This window comes from Cyprinodon variegatus, unplaced genomic scaffold (assembly GCF_000732505.1).
Source record: "Cyprinodon variegatus isolate N-32 unplaced genomic scaffold, C_variegatus-1.0 Scaffold398, whole genome shotgun sequence".
Taxonomy (NCBI): domain Eukaryota; kingdom Metazoa; phylum Chordata; class Actinopteri; order Cyprinodontiformes; family Cyprinodontidae; genus Cyprinodon; species Cyprinodon variegatus.
This window is the reverse complement of record NW_015150851.1, coordinates 629,554-632,512: the sequence shown is the minus strand read 5'-3', so window position 1 is coordinate 632,512 and position 2,959 is coordinate 629,554. Positions and strand designations below refer to the sequence as shown.

The following is a 2,959-nucleotide window of genomic DNA, read 5'->3' as shown; positions in this document are numbered from 1 at the left end:
CAAAAGGCGCTGCGGGACCTTTTGCTGCGCCTTGACACACATCAACCATTGACTTTGCATGTAAACTCGTTGCTTCTGCTGCGCCTGCTGCTCAAAAGGCGCTGCGGGACCTTTTGCTGCGCCTTGACACACATCAACCATTGACTTTGCATGTAAACTCGTTGCTTCTGCTGCGCCTGCTGCGTCCGGTGTGAACGTAGCATAAGAGTTGTGACCACTTACAAAACCTCTTGTCTTAAAATTTGCTTTGATTTAAGATGTCATGTTGACAGAGACATTTCAAGATTATCCATCTTTTGTTTCAGGACTGATTGCATTTGGTCGAACGGAGAATGGGTTCGGGATGATGTTTGGCGTCAACCATCTCGGTCATTTTCTGCTTACTAACTTGTTACTAGATAGACTGAAGGAGTGTGGACCAAGCAGGGTGGTAAATGTCTCTTCTGGATTACACAAATTGGGAAAAATTGGTTTTGACTACCTGAACACTAACAAAGATCTAGGACTTGGGACATCATTATTAGATCGCTTTAGAATTTATGGATCTAGTAAGCTGTGCAATGTTCTGTTCACCCACGAGCTTGCAAAGAGATTGCAGGAAACCAAGGTGACTTGTTACTCGCTCCATCCAGGTAAGTTTGAGTGGTAAAGAATTACAATGATTAATGTATAATCAACTGAACATTATTTGACAAAATTTTATGACATACAGGGAGGTTATGTTAAGGTTTCTTGTATAAGCAACTGAAAAGTACATGTATTCAACAAAATATTTAAAAGGTATACTGCCTTTCAATGCAGAAAATTCTACTGATCACTTTGATCCCAAGAACCCATATGTTTGAAGGCTAACATGAGGTTAACAATTTTGGAGCAAAAAAATACTTCCATGTTCACTTTTTTTTTTTTTTTTGCAAACTGTTTGATCAAATCCCAGCTATACAAACATAAACCTCATTGTTTGTCTTTTTACCTGTTGCTTCTATCATTTTTTTTTGTCATTTCTTAACACATTGTAATATCCATAATAGATGGATGATGTCATGAGGTGTCAGCATAGAATGGATAGAACAGATTCAGGTTGCATGACATCTGACCACATCAGATTTTAGAATAAGAAACCTCTGCTTTTAAGAGAAATTACTTTACCTAAAAAAAAATCAGAGGAATTGATGTAATGCTGTGATATACCTTTAAGTTTTTATATACTTGAAGCTAGTTTGATAATTAAAATGACAATGTTCTTGCAGGAGTCATCAAGACTGAACTCAACAGGAACACAAACTCAATACTTAAAATCATCATTAAGATCATAGGAGGACTTCTTATGAAGAACCCCACCCAAGGAAGCCAAACCACTTTATATTGTGCCCTACAGGAGGGCATCGAACACCTGAGTGGGTGCTACTTCTCCAACTGCACTGCAAAAGAAGTTCTTGCAAAAGCCAAGGATGATGCTACTGCAAAGAAGCTGTGGGAGATCAGCCAGAGATTTTGTAACCTTTGAAGAATAGCCTACTTTTAGGAATTCATTAATAAAAAATGAATGCAATAGACCAGAGCTCTTCAACAGGGGGTCCGCGACCCCTAGGGGGTCCGCAGAGGTACTGCATGGGGGTCACGAAGTTTTGGTTAATTAGACTTATTTTCCCCCCTGCAATATTTTCCACTAAAAGAAATGTCTTTAAATCCACATTAACATGAATTCAACAAATAAATGGAGGCAGAAGATGTCTTTCAGTCATCAATGCAGATCTGCGTTTCTGAGTAAAAATAAGTCAAATATTTGACAAAAGGGTGGAAATTAGAAGATTATATAAATAATGTTTTGTTATTGTTGTTCCAATACGTTTAATAGTAAGAACAGAAACATAGACTCTAGATTTTTTTAGTTCTTCAAAAAGTCAGAGAAAGATTATCAAGGTTTGACGCATAAAATATCTAAAAACATGACTAGTCTTCAACATAAATGACAAATGAACCAGAGAAAAGAGGTCAAACAGGTATAGGATAGCTGTAACCTAAACCTTTTTTTTTATATTCCCCCTGCAATTTTTTCCACTAATTGAAATATCTTCAAATAAACATTAACATGAATTCAACACACTGTAGTAATCAGATAAATGGAGGCAGAAGATGTCTTTCAGTCATCAATGCACACATTCAGCGATACACAGGAGCTCTTTCAAGCTGGACACGGTTTCATTCACAACACCTGTCCCATCAACAAGGAATCAGAATCAGAAATACTTTAATAATCCCAGGGCAAAATTAGTTCCATTACATTACTCCATCTGTAATAGAGTGACTATAGAACCAGTTTAATATAACACAATTTCATACAATATATAAAATTAAGGGGTCCTTGGCCTGAAAAACATTGAAGACCCATGCAATAGACGATTGGCTTGTTTGAAAATACTTTTTAGCCTTAAGAAAAGCCACCATTTGTTTTTTTTTTCTTCTGCTGTTATTTTTTTCTATGCTGACAAAACCTTTCAGTGATTTCAGTGATTTGTTTTTTTTGTACTGAAGGACTTCACTTTAACTTTCCACTCAATATATTATCTGATATAAGGAAATAGTTTTTGCCATACAGTAGTAAGTGTTTCTGAAGAGTAAACAGGGAAATCCAAAACTACTCATCTATCAGTGACCGTTAACAGTCACTGATAGATGACTGTTAACTGCCACAATTGGTGGCTCAGGATTCAGTGGGAGAGAAACAACCAAACCCCAAGCATCAGGCCTTCAAATCCTGACCATCTCCTGAGACCTATTATGTTGCAGAATTTTATAAAAGTAGTGTGGTTCTGTTGATTGTTTATGTGAAATTAATGATACTTTATCTAATGTTCTGTATATTAGTCAATATAATTGGATATTTAGAGAGCAAATTGTGCTAAAAGTAGAAAAAACTATACAAGCAAACAAAGTTTGCAAATAAAATTGGTGTTTT

At 36.2% G+C, this 2,959-nt stretch overlaps 1 protein-coding gene across 2 annotated transcripts in view; it reads left to right on the top strand.

The window, feature by feature from the left end:
- Positions 1-2,959, top strand: part of LOC107092879 (dehydrogenase/reductase SDR family member 13-like) — a 20,653-nt gene that overhangs the window by 2,642 nt on the left and 15,052 nt on the right. Inside the window, exons 4-5 of one of the 2 annotated variants that reach the window (XM_015387569.1) lie at positions 306-632; positions 1,251-1,574. The exons of the other annotated variant lie outside the window; for it this stretch is intronic. Of the exons in view, the coding sequence (XP_015243055.1) occupies positions 306-632; positions 1,251-1,507 (584 nt within the window). The 3' untranslated portion in view covers positions 1,508-1,574. Of the gene's footprint in view, positions 1-305; positions 633-1,250; positions 1,575-2,959 lie in introns of those variants that run through there. 2 annotated transcript variants of the gene reach the window in all.